The 26351-nt window shown below is 32.0% G+C and overlaps 1 protein-coding gene across 3 annotated transcripts; it reads left to right on the top strand.

The window, feature by feature from the left end:
* Window positions 1-1907: 1907 nt before the first annotated feature.
* On the top strand, window positions 1908-26351 carry LOC111057789 (proton-coupled amino acid transporter-like protein pathetic). 3 transcript variants are annotated; one of them, XM_039425331.1, is made up of 11 exons: window positions 2052-2198; window positions 5458-5557; window positions 7402-7476; window positions 9240-9390; window positions 10741-10865; window positions 12179-12263; window positions 14912-15187; window positions 19517-19692; window positions 22949-22996; window positions 24688-24809; window positions 26105-26351. In XM_039425331.1, exons 2-11 carry the CDS (start codon window positions 5481-5483, stop codon window positions 26344-26346), a joined length of 1377 nt encoding a protein of 458 aa, XP_039281265.1. In that variant the 5' UTR covers window positions 2052-2198; window positions 5458-5480; the 3' UTR covers window positions 26347-26351. The 3 variants fall into 3 exon arrangements, with proteins under 3 accessions (XP_039281263.1, XP_039281264.1, XP_039281265.1); XM_039425329.1 differs by lacking the exons at window positions 24688-24809; window positions 26105-26351 and adding an exon at window positions 24419-24665 and having other exon boundaries at window positions 1908-2198; window positions 22949-23118; XM_039425330.1 differs by lacking the exons at window positions 14912-15187; window positions 24688-24809; window positions 26105-26351 and adding exons at window positions 16124-16399; window positions 24419-24665 and having other exon boundaries at window positions 1958-2198; window positions 22949-23118.

The following is a 26351-nucleotide window of genomic DNA, read 5'->3' as shown; positions in this document are numbered from 1 at the left end:
GATAAGATGTAAAGTTAATTAACGTATATAAAACACAATTAATCTGTTATTTAATGAAATAGATATGACTCTTAACCGTCTGTAAGTTGAGTATAAAGCTGTAATAGCTAAGTGATATGAGTCTATGATAGTAAGTTATTCATATTAGTGATTCTATGATGAGAAACTGCAATAATCTTATGTAAGCTACTTCATTCAATGTATTACTGTACCACAATCATCACATTCTAATGATTCATCCCCATACGAAAATGTTCCGCAGGTTCGGAACAACTGTTACTATATATTTTCACACTTCTATTAGGCTACTACCAAATTCATATTACATTTAAAATGTACAATCACAAAAATTTGTATTTTCTTATATTTCATAATATAAAGCACATCTATCAGAGCCTGATCGATTTGATAGTGATATGATTTAATATTTTGAGTATTTTTAATAAAGAGCTAGTCATCTTAAATTGGGATGTCATACGCCATTGTAAACAATTATATCGGGCATATTTATGGATCTCCAATTCAATTCACACATATAAAATAATATTGACACGAATATTTTTATTTTCTATTAATTAATAATTTAACTATGATATTGTTCAATAATTAAAGTTGAAAGAAAAAGTGTGTTTTTGCTCTCAAAATCCTACTCAACATCCCTTAATTATATTATAAGAAGTCATAATTGTATAATAACTCCAGGAGGCTCGCTTCGCTCGCCTCATCCTTCTAGGGTTTAGCCAGCTACCTCCCAAGCCTGGACCCCCAGTGCCATTAGCAAGCAGCAATTCGGGTCTATATCACTTACCCCAATATTTAATGGATAGAGTGCTTGCGTAGCAGTAAAGAGATCCCGGGTTCAATTATAAAACCTCTTATAAAACGTCAAGAAAATGAACTGAGAAGGCAACAACGGATAAAGATTAGTCGGAAGCTGTACTTTGTTATTTAGGTAAGATTCAGTTATACATAAATATTTCAAAGTATGTATTTCCTAAATTACCTTTATTAAATGAGTGTTTTTCATATAAAAACTATGCTTCTCAATTGTTCCTCTGTTTAAAATTAAGATTTTGAAACCTCTTTTATAGTGTCACTCTGATAAAGCGTCATTAGATAACGTGTTATAACCAAGTTCCACTGTAATCAGCATGTGTATGTGAAGAATTATAATATTTAAGTTATTTCAAATAGATACTGTTTGAGTATCTCAGTATCTGAGATCGAAAGTATTAACAAATCGAAATTCATGAAATTTGCTTGCCTTTCATGGAATTAAATATCTTCCAATTAAAGCAACATAAATTTTACATTGCAATAGTCTACAGTAATTATATAAACATAATTATATGGTACTAGAAAGAAAAATAAAAATCTTATTACCCTTTTTGAAATATTTAATCACAACATGTTTCGGTAAAAAAAATTTTTTTTTCACTCCAAATCACTTGAAAATGGCATCAATGTCCGAAACATGTTGTGATTGAATATTTCAAAAAAGGGTACTGAGATTTTTATTTTTCTTTCTATTTCTATAAAAGTAGCCCTATACAGAAAAGAGATAAATAATTATATGGTTTATATAGTTATTGTACAATAGTCTAGTATTATTTGAATATTTTCAACTATGGTTTTCAAGAAATTTACCCATTGCTGATTAAAATATTCCTCAAAAGAGACTTTATCACTTTTTAGTGCAAATATTTTGCTTTTAATCATTCTAAAAGCCTAGATAACAATATATAATAGGTCTACCGTCACAAAAGATTGATGTGTATATTCTATTACTTCAACACAATTAATGGCCATAAAAATCGATTGACTGCGTGTTAGCAAGCATGTGTGTTGTCTATGACTAACTTTTTAATGACAGGCCATTAAATTTTGCGACCCTTGAAACAGTGAATCGGATTGGTGGGGAGGTGGAGGCCAATTGCAGATTGTCTGGCGATTATCCAACCATGAATACCTTCCCGCGATAACTGATGACATAACTTGAAGAGATGGAGGAGATACAATTTTCAATGTTCGCCCACCAAGTGTTCGAAAGTCTTTTCGAAATAGATTTGGGAAGAAGTGCAGTGTGGGAGAGCAGACCAACGTCTTGTCGACCAGACTCGAGTTGTTGACGTTTCAAGTTCAGTTTTGTGAGCGTTTAAGCTGGCGGGCGTCACCAATAACTCTCACTGTAACCTCAGGTACCGTTCTCATTTTTATATTAAATAAATAAATGAATAAATGTTTATTTCCCAAAAAAACTAAAACATCAATTACAGAAAATTTATTTATTCATTCATTCATTGTATACAACACTATAATCATAATACAATTATGACATTGGAGGAAAAACTAGGCTGAGCCTGTACTATTTCTCTCCAAAAATTTTAATAAAATTTCAATGTTGTCCAAAAGTTAAGGTTATATGTAATCACACACAGCTTCGTCACTTGATTTTCGGTCCAGGAATAATGATTTGAAAATTTTGAAGGTTGATGTTATACTCTAAATGAGTCACAGAATGTATCACATTAAGTACTTAAGAAATATTTGACTTATTTGAAAAATTTGAATACAAATCAAAAACCTACTCAAAATATTAGATAAATTACAATTACATACATTAGTTGGTTACAAAAAATTGCATAATGTGTCTTCTACATGTTTAGATTTTTCTATGTGTGAATTGACCTACTCCACTATGGCGTACCATGTTCTAGAGTTTGCTGTTAAGATTTGCTGTAAAATCTTTTTCACTATTGTAACAGAGGGCCAAATTATTATTTTTTCAAATTTACTTTGAATTTGGTTCTTGAGACTAGTTTGATCTTTCAACCTAACTCTTAAGTTTACACTTACAGTATATATTTGTAAAAAAATGTAATCACTCTTGAATGTTTCTTGAGTTTACGGTATAACTTTTTAAATAAATATAATTATTTAAAACATGTTCCATACGGTACTCATAAATATAGATTTCAATAATGATTAAGTTTTGGTTTTGGTGGAAAGTTTTTTTCATTTAGACACAGTTTTTATTGTTGTACAGATCTGGATACCATTATAATTCAAATAAGTATTATTATTACCTCCTATTACTTCCTATAGTTAAAATAACATTATTTATTGAGAAAATCTGATTCAGGATTGAGTATTTGTATACCAGAATGTTGTGTTGAAAATATGAGTAACATCCTCTCTTTCAAGGCTCATTGAGAGCCTGCCTTGACCACAGTTTATGAAGCTGTTTGTTTTTGAAGCATGATTGTTTCTTTGATTTTTCTATACAAATCGAACTCGATCAAATAAATACATTCGATAAAGTTTTATTGCAGTGCATTGCTCTGTAATATTATTATGAAGTAGTATGGTGTCAATATTAGGCTGATAAAAATTCAATTGTTTCACTGTGCACTCAACTGTTTGAAGAGTTGTTAATTTTGAAGCACTTAGGTAAGTGGTAGGCTATCACTGCACTACAGTTCCATAAAGCCTCTCTTAATAAGTTTGATAGAAATTGTGATTAATCAAGAATTAACAATATCTCAACAATGTTTTTATTAAAAATTCGACTGAACCGTTCCATAATTGAATAAAAACTCAAATATGTTGTCAAATTCTACACTGTTTTATTTAGTACACGACCATGGTCTCGTGACCACACCGGTCACGAAACCTTGGTCGTGAACTAAATAAAACCGTGTAGAATTTGACAACATATTTGTGTTTTTATTCACTGTTTTTATTAATAAAATAACACCATCTCTCTCTTCCCATTCAACAAATGCCGACAGTTTGAATTTAATCTCACTACAGTAACTACCCTTGAAAAGTTCTATTTTCTAGGCCCACATGAGCTTTTTAGCTTGTGCGTGGGTAATAGAAAGTGCGTGAGTGATTAGACGAAGAGATGAATAAACATCCATGCCTACCATCTCCAGCCCACGACCAGGTAGCGCTAGGTGACTGTTGGGTGCAATGCCTTATGATAAGAATTAGAAATAACTATACATTTCTTACTGCATATATTTGAATATACAGAGGTTGTATTAAAATTTTTTCCATTGTTTGACGATGCTTAATGCTCTTTTGTAAAGTTTTACGGCAAATAAAATACTTGATTCTTGAATAGTTCTGAAATTATTTATTAATTTATAGACAATAGAAACAATGCAGACAACTTGAATAGTCGACAATCTATTACAATATATCATTTTAAAATTGCTTATTTTACAAGTATTTCGATCATAATGAGATACATGAAACTTTTTCAATTATCACATAGATTAGAATAGAATAGAATAGAAAAAACGTTTATTGAATAAATAAGCTACATTAAGGTGCGTACAGATTTACGCGCCGCGAACATGAACAATTCACTTTCAATCAGCTGATGCCAAGCTTCTTATATCTGTATCTTACCGTTTCTGTAAAAATACAGATATAGTCAGCTGATTGAAAGTGAATTGCTCATGTTCGCGGCGCGTATATCTGTACGCACCTTTAAGCGAACCTCAAAGAGGCTTCATGACAAGGTACTATATACAAAACATGTAAATTCAAATATCAGTTGAATTTAGTTTTACAAGAATTTACTCAACAGTTAAAATTATCATGATATTAACTAATTGATTGTTGGCTCAGCTCTCAAAAATCTCAAAAGTGTTACAATGTATATTCATCAACCTGAACTTGAATACAAAAAAATAGAACGGAATGAATTACACAATACAATACATTAATAATGAATTACATTATGCTACGTCTAAAGTGTAATTATTCAACCAAATTTCTAAATTTCTTTTCAATAGGCGCATATTAACAAACATAATGCATCATAAAGTAACATGGGAATGAATTCTTTCAAAAACAAAACAAAGTATCTAAAAATATGATTGTTTCACATATTCTTGGGACTCGATAGTTGAATTATTTTTGGACTATGGAAGTTATGTTCTTATTTTATAGTCATTCAGAGAATAGGAAAGACGTTCAATATGACACATAAATACAATTATTACAATGTGAAGAATACCGGTAGTTGCCAAATAACTTGAAGCTATTTTTGTGCTACCTTACTGGAATATGCATTGAAAATCTTTCAACTGTTATTTTCAAGTACCGTACCTACTTTCAGCATGTGTGAACAATATTTGCGGTTTGAAATATTTTCAACGACACAAAATTCTACCGAGAAAGATTTATTAGCTGAGGATGTACTTGAAACAATTCACTCAATCTTCATTATATTAATCAATTAGGTACTTCAGTTCAAAAGTAGACACGTCTTATCTGACAACTACTGAATAATTAAAAAATTATACTTGTCATGCTGAAAAGTAGGTATACTACGGTTTTTACAAAATGTATTATTAGGTGGATAATTATTAAGACTGTAAAGAGTAATTAATTTTCAGGACTAACTTGAAGTTTCACCTTGAGAAAAATAAATTGTTACAGGTATTTGTCAGCAAAAATAAACTATGGAAGTAAGCAGTGAAGGGAAGGATAACTCATCTTCATGTGGAACATTACCAATTTCTGCTAGATCTACTGATAAGTAAGTTTGTGTCACACTTTTCAATAACTCTTAAAGAAAACTCAGCTTTCTGGACGCTTTCCAAGAATAATAAACACCGATTCAAATTGATTTAATCGATCAATCGTCAATGCTGATTAAAACTAATCTCATCTTTATTAAAAGAATCCACAAATCAGGTTTTAACCCTAAACGCTTGTTTTGTTTTGTCAATTGTTTGACGAGTATATAATGTTCATGACACGCATGTCAACACCCAACTGTATTTACTTATTTTTATACAAAAAATATGTGGAGCCGAACAGGTAAAAACCCAAAACTTGCCTCCTTAACACAAGTTACATAATACAAATGTTATAAATATATAAAAAACTTAGAATAAAAACTTATACATGAAAAAAAATTGAAACCATAATGATAAACTAATTATTATAAACAAATACAGTATAAATCTTTACACTGTGGTACCGTAGTAAGTCGCATTTCCATTCAAAGCAAGTAATATGAGGGCGTGAACCGCCACTGCATGAAAAATTATGGGTGATAATTTCTAGTTTTGTTTGTAACTCAATTCAAAAGCAAACTATTTCATACCGGTATTCATTAAATTGATTCACACCATTTTTAGCCTGAAGTATATGACGGATTTCTATTGAACCACTCTGTGTGTAGTGTACTGTTACTATATTATAGAGATTAAACATTAAACATGAAAAAAAACACATTTACAATATGGAAAATATCCTTTACATACTTGGATTAATTTCCTTGAACTATCGTGTAGCATCCCACTATAGAGTCTATGATTGTGTCGGGACGCATTTAGTCTAAAACTCTAAATATAATATTTTAAATACAAATGAATTTTTATACAATAAAAATGGTTTTGAAAACTCTTTTAATTGAGAGATATATATTAAAATGTCTCACAGACACACATTTATGCACCCAGATACTCATATATTACTTCGCCATAAGTACTATTGGTTCATGAAATTAATTATTGAAGCTTCAGGTGTGTAAGCCTGAACCCTGATCCTGGAAGCCTTTAAAGTAGTCGTCATCTAAGTAAGCCTACGGTATATTCTATTGCTGCACATCTTAGCCAATATGTCTATAAGATAAATGCATTAAAAATTTGAACTTTCAAACATTAACTCTATTAAATATTTCAGGAAAAATTGACAAACATTTTATTATTTTGTCAGAAATTGTCTTGGAAAAAGTTTATCAGTGTAGGATATAAAAAGATATTTTTATATTATATAAAAATATAATATTATATTTATAATTTTCCTTATTAATATTAATAAGGAGAAGATATTATAACATTGCGAGGAGTAAACAATTTATTGTTAAAAGACAATGTCTGCCAAAATTTTAGAGTTTATTAGAGATGAAGACCTTTCGTTAGGAGCCGGGCAAAGTTCAGTGAGATAGCCTAGCTATTTGATGCAATCTTTCATCATTTATTTATTTGAGATAAGATGTTTGTAATTGATTTTCTTTTATTTGTATTCCTTTGTCTGAGTTGTTACTATTGCATTGGGTTTGCTTATCATGGTAGAACATTTTGTTGGTAATTTTTCATTTGATTAATATTAGCTTTTGTCCTGAATTAATGTAATTTGATTTGTAGATAATTAATTTTTTATCTATACTTTTTTCTACGATTTTTGTTTGACTGTATAAGAAGAATGTTATTATTGGTTTTTCCCAACTTTTCGACTGGCGATTATTTAATCAAGCCGCGTCAATGTGTGTTTGGAGATATTGTATTGTATTAACTTGAATAATGAAGCATTCTTTCTATTCTATTCTAGTATTATTTTGCGAAAAACTGAATATTTGTCAATCTTTTTCAGACTTGAATTGGGGAAACTTGAGAAAAATGGAAAAACTCAAGATAAAAATATTCGTACCATGCAACTGGCAACAACGTGAGTATAATTTTCATATATATTTCATTTATGAATATATATATTTCATATATAATTTTCATTTTTATAACTCATTTCATATATAATTTTCATTTTTATAACTCTTTTCATATCCTCAATATAAGTGCAGATATTTGGATCTTGAATTTTGAAAGGCTAGATCATTCCTATCTAAATCTAAAAATAACTAGGCCTACCTAATACCTGATAATACTCCTAGAACAAAAACACTATAAATGTTTATTTATTTATTTATTAATAATCATTACATTACATCAATTTTGGGAATAATCCCATTTGACAGGTAACTTGTCAGTACTAATACTAATACTATAATACATACAATCAAAAAATAAAATATTTATTCAGGAAGTGTCAAGTATCATTAAGGAAGGTAATGATATATATATATATATATATATATATATATATATATATATATATATATATATATATATATAAATCAATTTTCTTGTTAATAAAATTCTGTGATTGCGTATGGGCTTTTCTCTAATAACATTTTTTTGACTGCCTGCTTGAATAGAATAATACAATGCAATGTAATTGCATTTAATCGATGTTCACTCTAATTTTGTTTATCATTTCAAATTTCTGTCAACGGCTACAACTTAAAAAAATGAGAAACAGTGTTCATAAGCTTTTATTTGGAATTTCAATCTATTCACAACACACAAAAATACAATGAGTAAAAGCAATATACAACAAAACAATAACAATGATATCAACACATTAAAAGACAATGTTGCTAAAATGATGTGTACTGGAAGAAAGAGGGGGAAAATACCTTGCCAACTATGGTTTCCCATGTAGGCCTAATAGGCAGGTAATAGGTAATAGGTAGGTAATAGGCAGTTATACCAACTGAATGGGAAGGGTGTGTGATAGGGAAGTGGAAGAAGGTAGGTAGATAGGCATGGCTGAGCCATGTTCATAAGCTTTTATTTGGAATTTCAATCTATTCACAACACACAAAAATACAATGAGTAAAAGCAATATACAACAAAACAATAACAATGATATTAACACATTAAAAGACAATGTTGCTAAAATGATGTGTACTGGAAGAAAGAGGGGGAAAATACCTTGCCAACTATGGTTTCCCATGTAGGCCTAATAGGCAGGTAATAGGTAATAGGTAGGTAATAGGCAGTTATACCAACTGAATGGGAAGGGTGTGTGATAGGGAAGTGGAAGAAGGTAGGTAGATAGGCATGGCTGAGGGAAGGGAAGGGAATTTGAGGGGATACTTATTATAAATTTGAATTATTATCTAATTATAAAAAATGCACCTATTTTACTGAATGTTGAATGTTTGGAGGTGGTTTGGCATAGGATAGATGTAGCCTAACTTAATTGATTAATATTAATCATTCGAATAGCATCATTTTGTGACAGCACCTCTTCCGAGCAACCGTTAGCAAAGTTAGAATTGCCTTTGATGGTAGCCAACCTCCGAAATGGAGAAGGTAAATGAAAAAGAAGAAGATTTTGTGATTACTCTGTTGCATATCCATACTTTTTCACTGTTAAAATTAAACTTGAATTTTAAAAAACACTTTTGAAGTGAAAATACAGTCTGTAATTCCCACAGTCTGATGATGACCAACAACAGGTCGAAACGATCGTCACTACAAAAGTAAGTGTATTTTCACTTCAAAAGTGTTTTTTTAAAATTCAAGTTTAAGATTTTGTGATGATTTTAAAAGTATTTTTGATGATAATGGAATGTAATTTCTTTACAGGGATCTGGATGCTCTATTGCATGTGGCCAAGTCTAGTTTGGGCACTGGACTCCTTGCTATGCCATTCGCCTTCAAGCATGCCGGGGTCATTGAAGGCTTGATCTCAACTATTATCGTTGGCCTCATATGCGCTCACGGCACCCACCTACTAGTAAGTAACATGATTCGATTCAACAGCAGAAATTAAGACAATAGTTTGGAGTGATCCGTGGACTAGTGGACCACGAAGTGTGCTTGCACAATGTCAAGTTTATACAGCCAATTACTCATCAGAAAGCTAAAAATTTACTGAACCAAATGTTCAAATCTGGCAGGCCTCTAGACGCGCACTAATAACGGATTTGAAAAATTTCCAAATATATGCAAAAAATCTGCTGCATTTACTAGTGTTTTTCTGCGTTTTCTCTTTTTACAACATCCTTCTTACTGACAATAATTATTGATAATGGCATAGGCCTAAATGTGTTGTTAAAAGAACAAAAAAGGTACTAACTCTTTATTGAAATAAATAGAAAATATGATGTACTTATGATAAATAAATAATATATCATGTAACCCTATTCAAGGCTACTCTCAATAGTTTTTTTTTAAATAAAATAAATTTTGGTATTTAAAATGAATTTATTCTATTGATAAGCCCTAAAAATACCTTATAATATTTAATTTATTCTTATATTATGAAGATTGATTTTCTTTATATTGTCTATTGATATTTGTGTATTTTATAGTGAATAACTAAAGTGTTAAGCAATATAGTAGCCTACCTATTATAATAACGTATTTTAAATAGTAAATTACATCTAGTAGAAACAAACTAGCTTCGAGACAGCCTTGGTTAAAACTACGGAACATGAAAAATACCTTCTCACATTGGTGTCAAGTTATACAATAAATTGCCTGCCGAATTAAAATCCAAGTCAATAAGCATTTTCAAAAAGAGTTTATAATATACAGCTCTAATCTTGCTGCAAAGGCTTACTACAGAGTTATCGATTTCTGTGATAACTATTAGATATTGGCACTTACAAGTTGTATACAAGCACTTACAAATTGTATAAATATAAGTATAAGCACATTGCATTAATTATATCGGTTTAATTTCCTCCAATTTCCATTTTCCATTGTTCTATGGTTTCTTTCAGTAGCTTATTTCAAATTAATCTCTATGACGATAAAAATGTTCGTATGGCTTTTATTAGTGGGGAGCTTCTGACGGAAGTTCCACCTCGCCTGAATATATAATTTGAGCCGTCAATGGGCCTTACGACTGTCATACTTCAGCCGGGACCGACAGTTTAACGTGCCCATCCGATAACACGGGATTGACCTGTTCAAAAACTTTTTGGCTCTGAGTGGGATTGAACCCGGGATCTCTAGGTTGCTACGCAAGCACTCTATCCACTAGACCACGGATCACTCCTCTATGACGATTTTCAACTGTTCCTTGTATTACATGTATGATATACTGTGTTGAATGAATTGATATCGTATCTTGTTTCAGGTAAAAACATCTCAAAGGATGTGTCAAACATTAAAAAAGACATCATTGGGATATGCAGATACAGTAGAGGCAGTTTTCAGCTCATCAAGGCATACAAGACTTCAATCTAAAGCTTCATTAGTAAGGTGATTGTTCAATTTGAATCTCAAACTCCATATGTAGAGGTTTCAACTATTAATCAATTATTATCAATTCATTGAAATAAATAGGTACATAACTGATTGATTTCCCTTTTACAATTCTTGAATACTATTAGACATTTTTATTGTTGGATAATGCTTTTTTATTTAGTAGCTTCCTATATATTAGACTAGTCCCCTTTTAAGGGATGTTATTTTAGAAATAATATTGACCTTCTGACTTCCATACAGAATAGCTGATAAAATAAGAAATGAATTGATTAGAGGCACTGTAAAATTTGGACCACTGGGAAAGAAAATGCAGGAGACAAGGATGAGGTGGTTTGGGCATGTACAGCGACGGGAGGAGGATTATGTTGGACGAAGAGTGCAGGATTTGGTTTTGGATGGTGTGAGAGGACGAGGTAGACCTAGGATGAGGTGGGGAGATAGAATAGCGGCTGACTTGCGGGAGAGTGGTTGGAGGAGAGAGGAAGCATTGGATAGGGCTTTGTGGAGAGGCAGACTAAGAGGAAGGAATGCCTATCTCATTTAAATGGGATAAGGCACAGCCAAAGAAGAAGAAGAAGAAGATTCACCTTCTGACTAAATTTTTGATTTACTGTTACTTTTTGGACAAGAAATCAGACCACTCACATTAAATCTACGTATTATCATAAAGAAACGATAGCATAAGTAGATATACGATGGTATAGGGCGTTTATGTCGCAACTTTTACTGTTATCTCAAGCCGATAGTTAACGTAGTTCTTTCCCATGCAGCTGTGTGACGCTGGTAGTATCTCAAATTGTGCCGTTCATACACTCTTACCCCAACAAAACAGTAAAAATTGACAATAATCAACAGTAATCGGCTTGAGATAACAGTAAAAGTTGCGACATAAACGGCCTATACCATGGGATATCTACTTATGCTATTGTTTCTCTATGGCATTATGTGGCGGAGCATTTTTCAATCTTCCTATTTTAAATAATATCATGTTCATGATGAAAGTTTTATATTATTTAGCCTACAATGAAAGTTTTATATTTCCTTATTCCGATGCAAGACAAATTTAGTTTTCCTATAAGTATATATGAGTATGCTTTATACCTCTATTGCTGTATTCTTTATTCTTTCTAACAATAAGTACACAATCAAAATTAATAGGGAGAGGAGAAATAAGGTAACTTGTGCTATTCCTCTCCCAAATTTAGATAAGGTTACACATAGTCTGAAATAAGTCTTGTGTAGTTTTTCAGTTATGCTGTAGTTCTTATGGTGCCCTCTAAATAAATATTTACTATTATCTTTTCCAGAAAGACTGTTAATATGTTCCTTTTCCTCACATATTATGGAGCAGAAATGTCGTATGTTGTGTTCATTGCCGCAACACTAAAAGAGGTAAGCTAAAACATTGATTCCATCTTCTTAAAAAGAGTATCAGATTAACATAACAATTATAAATTCTCATATTGTGTTGACCCTTCTAATAATGTATTTGATGTGTGTATTTTTGAATGTAAAAATAAAATAAATAAATATTTAATTGAAAAAACAGAAAGCACTAGCCCCAATGTTCCAATACCAACAATATTAATTTTCCCCAAATGAATAGTAATTATGTGTTATAAGAAGTCAACCTATATGATTCGTTTGTTTCACATCGGAGGTTTTATTCTAATGTGAGTTATGATTTAATGATTTTCCTATTTTCTTTTTTTTCTATCTTTTTTAGAACAGTTTGAAATATACACCCAATTTAAAAGCAATAGACAATGCATATTAAATGAACAAATCAACTTCAAATCCCACATCCTCTTTGATTACCTTCTCAGCCTTAACAAACCCAATAGACACCAATTTACTTTACTTTACGAATTTACTTTTTACCAATAGCAGCACGCTAAAAATTTCCATCCAAATGTGGGTACAACCTGAAGTTGGCAGACCTGCCGAAAGATCTCGTTGTCACAATGAGTGAATAAATTCATTTATTGAAGAAATTTGACTGCTAGTCGTTCTTTTTAATAGCAAAGTGATTTAATAGTAAGTAGTTCGTGATGGAAAACAACATTTAAGTCATCTATAATATTCTTTATTGATTCATACAATAAGTACATCATCAAAGTGATAGGGAGAGAAAAAATAGGTAACCTCGTACTATTCCTCTCACAAATTTAGATAAGCTCACACATAGTCCGAAATAGGTTACCGTAAGTCTTGTAGTTGTTCACTTCACAAAATGTTCAGTCCTTAATTATTTTCCTATATTGTGATGCACAGAGTGTTGTTTAATGAATGGCCCGATTCTAAATTGATGTATTCATTATAAAACACATTACATAATTCGCATAGAAAAAAAGTTTCACTCACAAAATAAGCTACATATAAACTATTTATTCTATTAAATGGTACCGTATTGTTGTAGCGTATGTGGATCTTTGATGATAATGATAATTATGATGAATAAATTAGCCTCATATGATGCCTTCTCTCATATAATAGCCTTCTCCTATGATGAATGAATGTTTGTTCGGAATTCTGTATTTTACGTTTAAACAACCTATTTATTTAACACTTACTAATCCAAATTATCAGAATGAAGAAATAGTATATTTCACACCTAGAGCAGAAAATGAGATTTTTCCGGCTCGAAATCGGTTTTCAAGTCCAAGGCCGTAGGCCGAGGACTAGAAAAGATTGAGAGCCGGAAAAACATTTTTGCCCGTGGTGCGAACGCTATTTTTCGCCACACACAAAAATAAACAATATATATAAAATAATAGTAATTGTTTACTAAGCACTTCCAAAAGCAGAAGTGGAAGTTCATAGCTCTAGCAAATCTGAGGTAATCTGAATATCAGGAAATTGCCCAAGTATTTTTATTTTTCATTCTGATTTGTCTAAATAACCTAAAAGATGATGTTCAATTATGTGGGAGGTTGAGTTTATACTTTTTTATTCTTTCAAATGACAATAAGATGATATTATTATAAATGTTTTAATTATTGAATAATGAACACAAATAATGAACAGTTTTTTGATCAGCTGTTTTTTGATCACCTTTCTTAGTTCCATGTTAGCGGCTGGAAAGGGTACTCTTTCCGGCCTCGGCCGGAAAGAAACCTGTTCTGACGTCAGACGAGAGTCGTCTGCAAACAATGTCTTTCAGATCTACGTAGGGACTGGAAAACAGCTGCTTTCTGTGCAGTGTGGCGAAAAACAATTTTTTACTGAAATTTCTTCATTTTTATGTTATTTAACCATAAAAAAGGATTTTACTCATTTTCCCTTTTTCATCCCTCAGGATTGAGAGTGTAACGTGTACTTCGCATTGGGCTCCAATGGTATTACAAAGGTCTAATAGAATGAACATGGGAAAAAAGACATTTTATGGAATACAAACTATTGTTTATTGAATATTCTATTATATAATTCAATCAATGTCTTAAAAAAGAATTCTTTAATAAAATATCATGAGAATAACAATGCAACTGAAATAACAATAAAATTGGTCGGCTCAGATTCTTATCAGATGGATGTTCTGATAACAACTCCTCGTGACTGCTCTCTGTGACTAGCTCTGGAAGTAGTTTCCTCAGGAATTTGGGGTGTTCAAGTTCAAGATCAAAAACCTTGGAAGCCCTGTAATTGTGATAGAAAATATTTGTTTACAAAATAATTTTTGGTAACATTTTTTCACAATATTTTTGTAGAGACAGTATAAATTATAATGTATATTTTAGGATTATGGAAACACTCATTCACTTTGTAGTCCTTCTCGAAATTTATTGTAATAGTGGATCAGTCAGTACGATAGTTGAGTATGTCACTGATAGTAAAGCCCAGAGTAAAAATTTCAACAGTTTGAAAAGTGAACAGTTAGTATTGAAAAAAATTATCAATATAGTCCATTTGATAATTGAATTTTCCATCATATGATGCCTTCTTTCATATAATAGCCTTCTCCTATGATGAATTAATGTTTGTTCGAAATTTTGTATTTTACGTTTAAACAACCTATTTATTTAATCTTTGTAATTTTTCAGGTAACTTATCACAACCTTGGATACGACATGAACATCCGACTGTACATGATAATGGCGATCCCACCCCTACTCATCATAGGAACGGTGCGCTCCATGAAATATCTGGTGCCCTTCTCAATGCTAGCCAATATGCTGCTTCTGTCAGGAGTCGTATTCATATCGTACTACGTTCTTCAAGACCTTCCACCTCTATCATCACGTCCCAACTACATCCCTATTACTAAATTTCCAATATTCTTCTCAACAGTAATATGTGGCTTGGAAGGGATTGGCACGGTGAGTTGATAGCAGAAAATATGGGAAAAAATTGTATTTAAAACAGAAAATATGGGAAAGTTTTGAATTTAAAAATTCAAAATGTACTCGACATTTCCATCTGAAAACTAGACATGGAATCTATAAGGCCCGGTTGTACGTAAGCCAGTTAAATTCTAATAGTAATTTATTTCACAAGATCCAATTAGAGAAGGGTTTTACGAAAAGGAGAGTTTGAAGCCGTGTAAGGAATTGGCAACGGTGAGTTGATAGCAGAAAAGATGGAAAAGTTTTGATTTAAAAAAATCAAAATGTACTCGACATTATCTGAAAACTAGACATTAAATCTATAAGACCCGGTTGCACAAAAGCCCGTTGAATGTTAATGATGAATAATTTCACGAGAACCAATCAGAGAAGGCTTTTACGAAAAGAAGGCTTTGAAGCCGTGGAAAAACGTTTAAATTTTATTAAATTCACTAGTATCGCTTATTAAATAATAAATTTGATTAATGATAATGATGAAAAATGAAGATAGCCTTATTTTATAAAATAAATAAATTTGTAATATATTATGATTATCATAGAATAACTATTTAGATTTAAATTCAATTAAGATTATATCCCAGTGTTAGTGCCGCTTGCACAAAAGACATTTCAATTTCATTCGTGATTAATTTGCAGAGAACCAATCACAGAAGCCTTCTTTTCGTAAATGCCTTCTCTGATTGGTTCTCGTGAAATTAAAAAAGCACAGTGAGTTGATTGCAATAAATTATAAAGTGAACAGTTAATATTGAAAAAAATTATCAATATAGTCCATTTGATAATTGAATTTTCCATCATATGATGCCTTCTATCATATAATAGCCTTCTCCTATGATGAATGAATGTTTGTTCGGAATTTTGTATTTTACGTTTAAACAACCTATTTATTTAATCTTTGTAATTTTTCAGGTAACTTACCACAACCTTGGATACGACATGAACATCCGACTGTACATGATAATGGCGATCCCACCCCTTCTCATCATAGGAACAGTGCGCTCTATGAAATATCTGGTGCCCTTCTCAATGTTAGCCAATATGCTGCTTCTGTCAGGAGTCGTATTCATATCGTACTACGTTCTTCAAGACCTTCCACCTCTATCATCACGTCCCAACTACATCCCTATTACTAAATTTCCAATATTCTTCTCAACAGTAATATGTGGCTTGGAAGGAATTGGCACGGTGAGTTGATAGAAATTATAGGAAAAAATTGTATTTACAACAGAAAATATGGGAAAGTTTTGAATTTGAAAATTCAAAATGTACTCGACATTTCCATCTGAAAACTAGACATTAAATCTATAAGACCAGGTTGCACGTAAGCCAGTTAAATTTTAATAGTAATTTATTTCACAAGAACCAATATTAGAGAAGGGTTTCACGAAAAGAAGACTTTGGAACCGTGGAAGGAATTGGCACGGTGAGTTGATAGCAGAAAAGATGGAAAAGTTTTGAATTTACAAATTCAAAATGTACTCGACATTTCCATCTGAAAACTAGACATTAAATATATAAGACCCGGTTGCACGTAAGTCAGTTGAATTCTAATCGTAATTTATTTCCCGAGAACCAATCAGAGAAGGGTTTTACGAAAAGAAGGCTTTGAAGCTGTGGAAAGACGTTTAAATTTTATTTGTGATTAATTTGCAGAGAACCAATCACAGAAGCCTTCTTTTCGTAAATGCCTTCTCTGATTGGTTCTCGTGAAATTAAAAAAGCACGGTGAGTTGATAGCAGAAAAGATGGAAAAGTTTTGAATTTTAAAATTCAAAATATACTCGACATTATCTGAAAACTAGACATTAAATCTATAAGGCCCGGTTGCACGAAAGCCAGTTGAATTTTAATTTTTAATCATGAATAATTTCACGAGAACCAATCAGAGAAGGGTTTTACGAAAAGAAGGTTTTGAAGCAGTGGAAAGACGTTTAAATTTAATTAAATTCACTACTATCGCTAATTAAATAATAAATTTGATTAATGATAATGATGAAAAATGAAGATAGCCTTATTTTATAAAATAAATAAATTTGTAATATATCATGATTATCATAGAATAACTATTTAGATTCAAATTCAATTAAGATTATATATGCCAGTGTTAGTGCCGCTTGCACAAAAGACATTTCAATTTTATTCGTGATTAATTTGCAGAGAACCAATCACAGAAGCCTTCTTTTCGTAAATGCCTTCTCTGATTGGTTCTCGTGAAATTAAAAAAGCACGGTGAGTTGATAGCAGCAAATTATGGGAAAGTTTTGAATTTAAAAATGAAAAATGTACTCGATATTATCTGAAAACTAGACATTAAATCTATAAGACCCGGTTGCACAAAAGCCCGTTGAATGTTAATGATGAATAATTTCAGGAGAACCAATCAGAGAAGGGTTTTTCGAAAAGAAGGCTTCTGTGATTAGTTCTCTGCAAATTAATGACGAATAAAATTTCAACGTATTTTGTGCAAGCGGCACTAATACTGGCATATAATCTTAATTGAATTTAAATCTAAATAGTTATTCTATGATAATCATGATATATTACAAATTTATTTATTTTATATATAAGGCTATCTTTATTTTTCATTATTATGATTAATCAAATTTATTATTTAATCAACGATATTAGTGAATTTAATAAATCTATAATCTTGTATCTATGAAGCTGTACATTTCAAATCTGTAAATGGTAATTCAGATCAAGATTACAGCTGATGATACTGACGTTTATTTTTGAAGAAGTTATATTAACTAATCAACAGGAGTAGAGAACTCAGATATATCAATGGATCAGTGTTTCAAATATAAATTTAATGTGTTCATAGTTGTTGATTGTCAATAGATGGTCCAGGAAATATGCGATGTACGATGAATCACACAGAATTCCATATTCTTTCCATCTTCCATTTCAGGATGAATATAAGCTAAGCTAAATTCATAAAATTGTAAATTATTCTGTCATTCTTCAGTAAATGAATGCAATATGAACAACTCTCTTTCATGAGGTGAATAATTTGTTCCAACATTTTCCAGTTTCTCAATGATAGGGGAGTGATAATTATTTGTATAGGTCTTCTAGGGAACCATTATCTACAGCTGATACCAATCAACTACACTTCAACTCCAAACTACCGTTTTAATACCAGTACACAATATTTATCACAGGGTGATGTGTTTATTACAGCTGGTAACTTTAGATGCTGAATCATATTATTACATCATGATCTTGAATCATGATCATCTTTCCGTTCTTCGGTAGCCGCTCGGGCGACAATTTCGAAAATATTAAGGCCGGTTACCGAGCTCGACCGACCGTCAGTGCGTACGTCAGTCGCGCTTGTCTTTTCCATAGATATTCCATTTATTTGTACAGAGCAGGACTGACGGCACGCATGCGCACGGTCAGGACCATGCGTTTTACACTGCGTACGAAAGCCATCGGTCGAGCTCGTGCGCATCCGTTCCATCGGTCGACTGACGCTCTATTGAAACAAATAGAAGCTTTCAGAGCTGTACTGATCAGTAGCCCGATCGCAACATAACCAATGTGATGACACCTCTGCCCGACAATCAGCTGATATTGAATTGAATAGCATAATGAATTAATTCAATTAATAGTGTCATATTTCAATTTGGAGTTTTTCTATACATTTCTTCAATCATTTTTAAAATTTTTACTGGAAAAATCATAAATACTATTAATATCATCTACATTTATTTGATCCGTAGCTTAAAGTGACTGCAAATATTCCCAATGGTGATACAAGCTCGAAATAACTCATCAAAATTTCTGATGGACATTCTTGAGATAGTTAAAAAATGTATCTTCACCCCCAAACAATGATGTATAATGGTACTAAATTCCCATTGAAATGCTCTTTGGGTGACCATCGGGTGAACTTGATATCTACGTCTTTTAATCTTTCGTTTACGAAGATAATGAGTTGCAATCAAACAATCTGTAAAGGCATCCATTTTGTGAGTCAGAAAAACTTATGTATGGATGCGTATGGTCAGGATGGTGCATACGCACTGATGGTCGGTCGAACTCTGAATGTGTAAAACTGATTTAGGGATGCGTATGGTCAGGATGGTACATACGCACTGACGGTCGGTCGAGCTCTGTAACCAGCTTTAGCCCCCCTATTAAAATTTCTGGTCAGAAACCATCCCCAATAACATAATTCACACAACATATTCCCAAAGTTTCATGCCGTTCTGTCAAGTAGTTTTCAAGTCTATAGGGAACAAACACACACACAGACTTTCATTTTTATATATATAGATAGTTGTATGTTTTTAGATTCTGCCAGTTGAGAACTCAATGAGGAATCCTCACCACTTCCTGGGATGTCCGGGTGTCCTGAACATTGCCATGTCAATTGTGGTATCTCTCTTCACAACGGTCGGGTTCTTCGGCTACTGGAAATACGGTGATGCTGTCAGAGACACCATCACTTTGAGCTTACCAGAGGGCTAGTAAGTTCAAAAATAGTATTTGTTAATTTATTGGATAAATAAAACTCTCTATCAATACAACTCTTTTCTATTTTTTGTCATTAGCTGCTCATATAATCCATTACTTCATATTTGCATTCACTCATCTCTCCATTATTTCATCATTCATCTCTTCATTATTTTAGCATTCATCTCTCATTAAACATATCATTCTTCTTCTTCTTCTTCTTCTTCTATAAGCCGGCTCCGCGACGGAGATTGGTGATTATCAATGCAATCTGGATTCTATTGACTGCAGCTCGGAACAGAGATGTTGAGTCAATGTTGAACCACTCTCTCAGGTTCTTTAACCAGGATGTTTTCCTTCTTCCAGACCGGCGTCTTCCTTCAATCTTGCCCTCCATGATCACCTGCAGGAATCTGTACTTTTCATTGCACATCAAAAGTCCAAAATACTGAAGCTTCTGACTCTTAAGGCTGTGCAAAGGCTAAAAATAAACTTTCTACTGATGATATTTTTCATAGTTTATCGATTTGTATATCACAAAGCTATCAAAATGAAAAAGTTTTCTCAGGAAAACATTTTTTTCCGATCATTACTTTTTGAGATATGAGCGTCTAAAGTTCAAATTTTTGGGACAGAACATTTCAAATTCGGTAAGAGATAAATCCATGAGATTCAGAGCATAAATTCTTCATGGTATTGTTGATTCAATAAAACAAAAATGTTTTGAAAATATACATTTTTGATAAAGTTATTCAATTTACCAAAATTAACTCAACAGAAAGTTATTTTTGGTCATTTTTAGTAAATTGAATAACTTTCTCAAAAATTGATATTTTCAGGAAATGTTTGTTTTATTCCATCGACAATACCATGAAGAATTTATCTTCTAAATTTCATGGATTTATCTCTTACCGAATTTGAAATGTTCTGTCCTAGAAATTTAAACTTTAGGCGTCGTATCTCAAAAATTAGTGACCGGATAAAAAATGTTTTCATGAGAAAACTTTTTAATTTTGATAGCTTGATAGTATAAAAATAGAAAAACTTTGAAAAATATCACCAGTAGAAAGTTTAGTTTTAGCCTTTGCACAGCTTTAAATAAAGCATTAATACAAATTTTGATATTAATAAAACGAAAATGTTTTGAAAAAACCAATTTTTGATGAAGTTATTCAATTTACTAAAAATGACCGAAAATAACTTTTGAGTTATTTGAATGAGCTTTTTGAGTTATTTTTTAAAACCATTTTTTTGGACTCAGGGGACCTTGAAACGTATAGAAATTCAGAAATTGGGGAACCTTAATTTTTTTCGGAAAGCAATACTTTCCTTACCTATGGTAATAGGGCAAGGAAAGTAAAAAAGATACCTGTCAAAGATAGGATAAAACATCAAAATCCTCCATAATCATTCTAAATCATATAAATATTGCACTGAATTTTTTTTGAGTATTAGAATGATTTTTCTAGCTGTGTGAGCATAATAAAGGAATAGGAAGATTACTATCTCAAAAATATGGCTTTTATTGTCATAATGTCCACTATATTGGACGATCCCTATTTCGGGAACCAGGAATGCTATCAACTTGTAACTTATGTCAAAAAATTTCAAAAAATATGTTTATTTGGAATGTGCATTAAAATTTTTTTTGCTGACAGATAAAAAAGCGTGACCTGCCTCACAGTGTATGATTATTTTGTACTACTATAAATAGTATAATACTCCTATAATAAACCATGAATAATTGTTCATTTAATAATGCATTCTATTTAATAAAAGGAATGAAAATAACATATAGTTTGTATCCTATGGGCGGTTCTACTTTTGTGAACTCCTCATATCAGCAGGTTCTATTGAAAACATCCATATTTTACTTCATGAATCGATTCAATAAATAATACGTTATTCAATTTAGTAAGTAGTAATTTGATAAGATAATACGGTATTCGATCATAATAATCGATTTAATTAGTAATACGGTATTTAAAATAGTCATTCAGAAATATGCAATGCTTGGTATTTAATCACTTTTTGCTATTAAAAAGCTTGGTATTTTTTTCGTGAGTCCAAAGGTACAGTAGCCAACATTGTAATGTTGGCATTTTCTTGGTTTTTATCTATTTTTTCAATATTTTTCAAATTATAATGAGCATTCCTATTGTGAATATGTAGAAACGCTCAATCAAACATAAATCGAACACTCATTTATATTGAGCGTTCCCATTGTGAATATATACTTTACTTTCAGAGTTCATAACATGATTCGTAATAGGCTACTAATATTATTGATCATCATATTATCATAATTCCCATCACCTCTTTGATTATATCATTTTTTTACTTTTGGATATCAGCATACAGTAAAAACAATAAAGACAATCAAGGTGAAATAAAAAATAGTTATTTGTATATCTAGAGTGAAAAGTACGACTTTTTCTCCCTGTGGGTAAAAGTTTGAAGCCCGAGGCGAAGCCGAGGGCAGCAATTTTCCTGAGGGAGAGAAAGTATTTTTCGCTCGTGATGTACACAACATTTTTCCTCCATCTACATTTTTTTATAGAAACTGCGAATAAAATCATTCTAATAACTTATGTATTGGTGACAATGATTCCTAACAACATAACCTAAATCTAAAACCTATAAACCGGTCATCTGATTGGGACTGCCGATTGCGCTATCTATCGGCAAAAGTTGTAAAAATTATATCAGCTGAGCAGCTACCAAAAATGGCTGACTCCAGATCACGCGGTTCAGATTTGAATTGCAGATCAAAAATATTTGTTGGCTGGTATTTTTGAATAGAATAAAATATTTTAAAAATTGTATAAATTTTTATCGCCTACTAATATTAAGAATATAATAGTTATCATACAAACATATATTTCATGAGTTGATCAAATTTCTGGTTGTGGTATTGAATTCAGTTGACTCAATGACAGACAACTCTATTATGCTTTTTCATCTGAGCTTAGACCTTCTAACCTATTACAATGTAAGTTTCAAAATAGAGATGCTCCCCATGTTATTTAAATGGAGTCACTTTTACTCCCTGGGGAGTTTTTCTGTTTTTTACTACCGAGAGCGAAAAAGTGACACTTTAGTATTAGGTTTCAGGGAGTAAAGTAAGTACTTTAGACAGTAGGTGGAGGAAAACGATATTGTTAGTTCCATATAATATAGTTCTCATTTCAATTCAATATGGAGAAATTCCACGATATCTCTGTTCATAGTGTGAATTTTATTAATGAAGACAATCTTGACTTGTTTCAGTGTTGCCTCGACGGTTAAACTACTTGTAGCTTTGGCCATAATGTTCACATATGGCCTCCAAATGTCAGCAGTCATGGAAGTGGTGTGGTCTGCAATAGAGAAGAAATTCGAGAGCAAGAACTTAGATGTAGCTTACTACTCGACAAGAGCCAGTTTTGTCATTGTAACAGGTGAATTATAAAACAAAATTATTGTCATTGTATGACAATTAAATTATTGTAATCATAATTATTGTTATCATGTATAAATTATAGAAACTCTACTGCCATCTGGCAGTCAATGAGCGAATGAATACAATTTCCAATGGCCTCAAACCCAAAACTGTGTCAAACCCGACGTCAAAATAAGACAGTACAGAAATAATGTTAAATTAATGGATCAGTTAACATATATATATTTTTTAAATAACTTTTTTCAACTGGAATTTTAAATTCCTCTAAAATATTGATGGGAGATGAGTGGCTACTCCACACATCTGTGTAATCACTTGTCAGCTGATTTGATGAATAATTCTATAGTCTGATTTTTACTCTAATAGAGGCTCCTTTTTCCTTTTATATTATCCTTGAAATGCAAATTTTCCAAAAACCTTGTATATACGTCGACGCGCAATTAAAAAAGAAACATACGGTACCTGTCAAATTTCATGAAAATCTATTACCGCGCTTCACCGTAAATAATGCGCAACATATAAACATATAAACATTTAAACATTAAGAGAAATACCAAACCGTTGACTTGAATCTTAGACCTCACTTCGCTCGGTCAATAATTGACCGAATAAAAAATAAACCGAATATTGAATTAATAAAATAATAAAACAAAAATACAAATTGTAACGTATTTAAAGGGTAGGTGCCATAATTTTATTTTATAAATACAAGAAATTAGCCCTGAATTCATACATTTAAAAAAAATTATAGATAATTGACCGAGCGAAGTGAGGTCTAAGATTCGTCGACGGTTTGGCATTTCTCTTAATCAATGTTTAAATGTTTATACGTTGCGCATTTACGGCGAAACGCGGTAATAGATTTTTATGAAATTTTACAGGTATGTTCCTTTTTTAATTGCGCGTCGACGTATGTACAAGGTTTTTGGAAATTTTGAATTTCAAGGATAATATAAAAGGAAAAAGGAGCCTCCTCCATACGCCAATATTAGAGTAAAAAAATCAGACTATATAGAATTATTCACCATAAGTCAGCTGACAAGTGATTACACAGATGTGTGGAGAAGCCAGTCTATTGCTGTATTTCCATGAGGTCTATAGTTTCGATCAGGTACTTGTGGATGAGAATACTGCGTGAGGTCTACTGTTCACAGAACTACTAGTTTTTTGAATACCTTTGAAGTAATGTACCGTATTCAATTTTGTTCTCCACTGTGAACTGGTTATGATATGTTATTTATATTTATTATGCGTGTGCTTCAATTTTACCAATATTTTTTCGATTTTTGTTTGTCTAGTTCTGAGCAGCATAGCCGTTCCGCAGCTGGGGCCGATCCTCTCCCTGGTTGGAGCTGTAGGATTCTCGACTCTCGGTCTTTTCATCCCGGCAGCGGTGGACACAATTCTACTAAGCGAAAGTCACTTCTCCTTCACAAATTGGCTGGTTTGGAAAAACATGGGCATGATGGCTCTTGCTGTGTTCGCGCTAATTACCGGATCATACCTTAGTATTGAAACAATTATAGTGGACTATTCGTGATAGAACTTTGTTTTTAATTATGTTCACATATGGCCTCCAAATGTCAGCAGTCATGGAAGTGGTGTGGTCTGCAATAGAGAAGAAATTCGAGAGCAAGAACTTAGATGTAGCTTACTACTCTACAAGAGCCAGTTTTGTCATTGTAACAGGTGAATTATAAAACAAAATTATTGTCATTGTATGACAATTAAATTATTGTAATCATAATTATTGTTATCATGTATAAATTATAGAAACTCTACTGCCATCTGGCAGTCAATGAGCGAATGAATACAATTTCCAATGGCCTCAAACCCAAAACTGTGTCAAACCCGACGTCAAAATAAGACAGTACAGAAATAATGTTAAATTAATGGATCAGTTAACATATATATATTTTTTAAATAACTTTTTTCAACTGGAATTTTAAATTCCTCTAAAATATTGATGGGAGATGAGTGGCTACTCCACACATCTGTGTAATCACTTGTCAGCTGATTTGATGAATAATTCTATAGTCTGATTTTTACTCTAATAGAGGCTCCTTTTTCCTTTTATATTATCCTTGAAATGCAAATTTTCCAAAAACCTTGTATATACGTCGACGCGCAATTAAAAAAGAAACATACGGTACCTGTCAAATTTCATGAAAATCTATTACCGCGCTTCACCGTAAATAATGCGCAACATATAAACATATAAACATTTAAACATTAAGAGAAATACCAAACCGTTGACTTGAATCTTAGACCTCACTTCGCTCGGTCAATAATTGACCGAATAAAAAATAAACCGAATATTGAATTAATAAAATAATAAAACAAAAATACAAATTGTAACGTATTTAAAGGGTAGGTGCCATAATTTTATTTTATAAATACAAGAAATTAGCCCTGAATTCATACATTTAAAAAAAATTATAGATAATTGACCGAGCGAAGTGAGGTCTAAGATTCGTCGACGGTTTGGCATTTCTCTTAATGTTTAAATGTTTATACGTTGCGCATTTACGGCGAAACGCGGTAATAGATTTTTATGAAATTTTACAGGTATGTTCCTTTTTTAATTGCGCGTCGACGTATGTACAAGGTTTTTGGAAATTTTGAATTTCAAGGATAATATAAAAGGAAAAAGGAGCCTCCTCCATACGCCAATATTAGAGTAAAAAAATCAGACTATATAGAATTATTCACCATAAATCAGCTGACAAGTGATTACACAGATGTATGGAGAAGCCAGTCTATTGCTGTATTTCCATAAGGTTTATAGTTTCAATCAGGTACTTGTGGATGAGAATACTGCGTGAGGTCTACTGTTCAAAGAACTACTAGTTATTTGAATACCTTAGAAGTAATGTACCGTATTCAATTTTGTTCTCCACTGTGAACTGGTTATGATATGTTATTTATATTTATTATGCGTGTGCTTCAATTTTACCAATATTTTTCGATTTCTGTTTGTCTAGTTCTGAGCAGCATAGCAGTTCCACAGCTAGGGCCGATCCTGTCCCTGGTTGGAGCTGTAGGATTCTCGACTCTCGGTCTTTTCATCCCGGCAGCGGTGGACACGATTCTACTCAGCGAAAGTCACTTCTCCTTCACAAATTGGCTGGTTTGGAAAAACATGGGCATGATGGCTCTTGCTGTGTTTGCGCTAATTACCGGATCATACCTTAGTATTGAAACAATTATAGTGGACTATTCGTGATAGAA

The sequence above is a fragment of the Nilaparvata lugens genome, chromosome 3 (assembly GCF_014356525.2).
Source record: "Nilaparvata lugens isolate BPH chromosome 3, ASM1435652v1, whole genome shotgun sequence".
In the NCBI taxonomy this organism is placed as follows: domain Eukaryota; kingdom Metazoa; phylum Arthropoda; class Insecta; order Hemiptera; family Delphacidae; genus Nilaparvata; species Nilaparvata lugens.
This window is presented reverse-complemented; position numbering and strand designations above follow the sequence as displayed.